Source organism: Haplochromis burtoni, unplaced genomic scaffold, assembly GCF_018398535.1.
Source record: "Haplochromis burtoni strain Fernald_Lab_line unplaced genomic scaffold, NCSU_Asbu1 Contig_59, whole genome shotgun sequence".
NCBI lineage: Eukaryota > Metazoa > Chordata > Actinopteri > Cichliformes > Cichlidae > Haplochromis > Haplochromis burtoni.
The window spans coordinates 1,601,425-1,606,013 of record NW_024582420.1 but is presented as its reverse complement, the minus strand read 5'-3'; the positions used below and the strand labels follow the sequence as shown (position 1 = coordinate 1,606,013).

At 40.1% G+C, this 4,589-nt stretch overlaps 1 protein-coding gene across 1 annotated transcript in view; it reads left to right on the top strand.

Annotated features, from left to right (window-relative positions):
* Nucleotides 1-4,373, top strand: part of strc1 (stereocilin 1) — a 25,397-nt gene extending 21,024 nt beyond the window's left edge. The window contains exons 23-29 of the mRNA XM_014336522.2: nt 570-745; nt 893-1,048; nt 1,202-1,344; nt 1,446-1,594; nt 1,788-1,885; nt 2,368-2,518; nt 4,175-4,373. Of these exons, the coding sequence (XP_014192008.2) occupies nt 570-745; nt 893-1,048; nt 1,202-1,344; nt 1,446-1,594; nt 1,788-1,885; nt 2,368-2,518; nt 4,175-4,269 (968 nt within the window). The 3' untranslated portion in view covers nt 4,270-4,373. The remainder of the gene's footprint in view (nt 1-569; nt 746-892; nt 1,049-1,201; nt 1,345-1,445; nt 1,595-1,787; nt 1,886-2,367; nt 2,519-4,174) is intronic.
* The last annotated feature ends 216 nt before the right edge of the window (nt 4,374-4,589 follow it).

Sequence of the window (4,589 nt, the reverse complement as noted above, 5' to 3'; positions counted from 1 at the left end):
GTAGGCAAACAGCATATTGAATGAAAAATAGGCAGTGGGGTAGTTAATATAGCTTTGTGATGCTCTCTATTTAGTATGAATAATGTAGTTAAGTTAGTGAGTGAATTGGAAATACAGAATGATAATGTTTATTTTTTATTTATTATCCAATCACGTGACCAGGCTTGATGAAAAAAAACGTTTTATCGCCTCTAAGTGAAGACTGGAAAATGAACTGAAACAGTGGTCCAAAAAAACAACAACAAGTTATTAACCCAAGCATTGTTTTGGATGGAATTGTTATCCTTCTAAACATTGTTTGCATTATTGTCTTTTGGTACAGCTGAAAGCGTAATACATTTGTGCGTATGAATTTCTTTGCAAGTTGACTTTTGTAGCAGGAGAACTTGCTGATCTTCTAATAGTGAAAATTAGCTTCTTGAATTACATTTTTCAGAAAGACTTTGGCTAATACTTTTCAGTAAACAAAAAAACTTGACAACTTCAAACTAAGCCATGGTTATATTACATTGCTGACCCATTTTCATAGATAATCTCCTGATCATATGTTTGTGTGTGTTGCTGGCCAGTGACTCCAGTGGTTCCTACTTGTGAGATTCTGCATACAACAGCCCCCTCCGTTTGGCTCTCCAGCAGTTTGACTAGCATGCCTTCATCTGCCTTCTCCAACTGTCTGGAGCTGATGGGTCACGACCCGTTTCTTGCATCCTACCAACGCACTGAAGTGCTCAGGAAAGTCAAGCAGGTCAGACTGATTGTTAATCTGAATCAGTCCAACAAAAACCTCTTACATGTGTTTCATTTGATGATGGCCAAAGTTTACAGGTCTTAACACTGTGTTTCTGCTCTGTCTTTGCTCCGGGCCTCTCGGTATTAACGTGAATATATGAAGATATATGGCCCAGTCTCATCCTTCTCCCAGGCTGTGATCTCTCAGCTCGGTGTAATAGCGACACAGCTATCATTAGACGAGCTGAATGCCATTCGACTGACTGAGCGGAGAAGCATTGCCGCTCTGGGCACAGTCAGTGACTGGAATAGCAGACAGGTAAGTACTTTAGCCACTGCAGTTCAAATATTTACATGTTACATCAAAATTGCTTTGTGTTTTGGGCAGTTTTTATTTCGTCTGATAAGAATAATACCAGCTGTGGCATTATTGTGCTGTATTAGACTGGTTTATAACTTGTTGTCGTCCTAGCTGGCCACACTGTTTTCCACCGTGTTAAACTCCACCAAGCAGAATCCGAGCCAGCTTGACTCCAGCACTCTGGTGGCAATGGGATACATTGTGTGTGGCGCTAAAACCACAGAGCTGAGGTCTTTCAATCCTATAGAGCTCAGGTGTGCACAATATCGGAAAATGCTTAAATGAAGCGTATTTTTTCAAGCCCAGCTTGACACTTGAATTTACTTTGTACTCTGTCTCCCTCTGATGGCTGCAGTAAGGCGGTTCTCAGGCTGGGTCGGCTGAGGCTGTCTTGCTCAGAGGAGCAGCTGCAAGCTCTTGTTGAACTGCTAACCCACAGCCTCGTTTTTGGACTCATGAGTTCCTGGGGCACCGATGTGTTCATTGAGATCGGAGTCCTGGCAGGTATTGTCTATTCATTGTCTTTTCCACATGAATTTTAGTTGTAATCCATAATCCTACATCTGCCTTAATGTGTGGTGAGAGATTTAAATCAAAGACATTTTGTTTTCCTCTGTGCTTTGCTGTAAAAGCATTTGATTCATTGTTTCTAGCACCCTTTGCTCTGTTTCACTGGAACACTTTTCTTGTTTTTCAGTGGGTATCCCAGACATGGCCATGTCAGCGCTGGTAAAAGAGCAAATTGAGGGAATCGCACCTTTGGCTATCTCAATGATGGCACCAAAAAAGTTTGCTGTGAGTCAAGATTTAATTAAACCAACCATATCTTGGGTGTTAAACATAAAGCACGGGGGCCAGAAATGAACCAACAAAGACTCCGATCCGGCCAACTGGATGGCTTTAGAAAATGTGAAGGAGGAAATACTATTTTGGACTTTTAAATGTGTTTTAATAACTTTTACAGCAATTCCTGCTAATGACAAACTCTCCCACAGCAATCCATACTACACCATAGTATATCATGTCAGAGATTAAACGGGTCGTAAACCTTCTTTTCACTGGCAGAAAGATTAGTTTCACTGGTCAGGGCCGATTATTGTAATATCAAGGTGAGCTAAACTACATATGTGTAAAAAGTACATCATTTTTTAGTAACATTTGTTTTTTTACAATAAAAAAAATGTATTCCTGTTTTTGCGTCCATCTTGACAAATCTTTATCATGTCTTTAATTTATCTTTATCTCTATCCCCCCGCTGTGTGTTTTGTTTTCAAAAGGTGGTATTCTCCCAGGAAAAGATCGCCATGTTCTCCTACGAGCAGGCTGTTGCAGTAACTGATAACCAGCGCTCTGTTCTGTCAGACCTCCAGAAAACAGCTCTAGCTATGGTGCTGACACCCTGGGACGATAAGCTTGTAGACTTCAGAGGTAAAACCTGAATCACTGCTGTCCACTGATAACCATTAAACTTGATTTGTCTTCTTTATGCATTAATCGCTTTACCTGATGAAAATATAATCGCCCTTATCAAAACTCTTACCAAAGTTTTATGCTAGTTTAGGTACATCTTGCTATTTTCAGGTTGAATCCACCTTTGCCTTCAGAACTGCCTTACTTCTTAATTCCTCTGAGATTTTGCTCCATATTGACATGATAGCATCATACAGTTGCTCCAGATCTGCAGACTGCACAATCTCTTGTTCCACCACATCCCAAAGGTGCTCAATTGGATTGAGATCTAGTGTCTGTGGAGGGTGTCTTAGTGCAGTGACCTCATTGTCATGCTCAAGAAACCAGTTTGAGATGATTTCAGCTTTGTGACATAGTGCATTACACTGTGGTCATAATGGGATGAACATGACACATTAACAACAATACTCAGGTAGGCGTGTGTTGTTAAAACAATGCTTAGCTGGTACTAACCTGCCCAAAGTGTGCTACGGAAATATATCTATCACACCATTACACCACCAGCAGCAGCCTGAACTTTGAACACAGTGAACCAACAATCATTTTTGTGTTTCCATGCTTTTTAAGCCAAATTGTGACCCTCCAATCTGTTTGTCCAATTTTGGATGACCCAGTGTGAAATTCAGTCTCAGTTTTCTGTTCCTAGCTGACAAGAGTTGTTTTCTGCTCCTGTTGCCCATTTTTTCCACACACTTTGAGCCGCTTAGTACCATGTGAGCATCATTTAAACACCACAGTCTGACTGAGTACTGTTGCTCATTACATCCATCCCATTATGACCACAGTGTACAATCTTCTGATGGCAGTTTCCAGTAGGAGGAGTTCACCAGCTCTCAATCCAGTAGAACACCAGTGAGATGTGGTAAAACTGGAGAGTCGCGTTATGGATGTGCAGCTAACAAATCTGCAGCAACTGTGTGATGCTATCACGTCAGTATAGACCAAAATCTGTGAGGAATTAAGAATTAAGGCAGTTCTGAAGGCAAAAGGGGACCAAACCAGTACTAGCAAGCTATACCTAATAAACTACGCACCATCGACACGGTGGCCTCTTTTAAAAAACAGCTTAAAACTCATCTGTTTAGACAGGCATTTGGGTAATATGTTGTCTTATTTTATATTTATATTGTACTATTGCTTGTTTGATATGCTTTTATATTTCCTCTATGTTGCTATATTGTTCGTTTGACATGTTTTTATGTGAAGCACTTTGTAACAGCGTTTTTGTCTTAAAAAGTGCTATATAAATAAATTTTACTTACTTACTTACTAAAGTGACCTGTGAGTGTATAAATTATTACTGTAATTTGACTCCCAAAATCAAGGCTGATAATAGCTGCTGTTGTTTGCTTGCTGGTTTCAGCACTTTGTTCTCATTGTACTTCTAGATGTTTCCAGTGTGCTTTCTTTTCTAACAGAGATTATGAACATTATGCCTTGCTGGATATGCTATGCATGGATACTCTAGGTGTGAAGAGAGTGCCTACAGTGATGTGATTGTCATTTTTCACTGTGATTATTTTTTTTGTTAATGATATTCTAAGTCAGATAATCTGCTTGAACTATATTTTTGCATAGCTCTACATTTGTAATTCTTTTGCTGAATTCCTGTAGGGAGGTCACTGGGGTTGGCGTTGAGCCACAGCCCCCTGTGTCTCTTATTGGGACTGCTGATGCTGCTGACCGTCCTGCTCTGCCCTGACACATGACCTCGTTCACCCCAGCCGAATCAGGAGACCCCCTCATCCACATGATGATTGTCTTTCTGCGCAATGCTGTATTTCTTTGAAATAAACAGCATTTAAAGCTTTCCGTACTCTTTTTACCAACACTGTAATTGATCTTGCATAACTATTACTTCACCATCAACATTTAGCACTGAAAGAACAAAGTTAACAGTTTGAGAGAGTAGGAGCTGTTTGTTTTAATCAGCAAGTCTATCTGATACCCACAGATCCTAGACTATTTATTTATTTTTGTACAAACCTATCTAAACACTGTCCCATATATATCCTTCTCAGGGATGCCA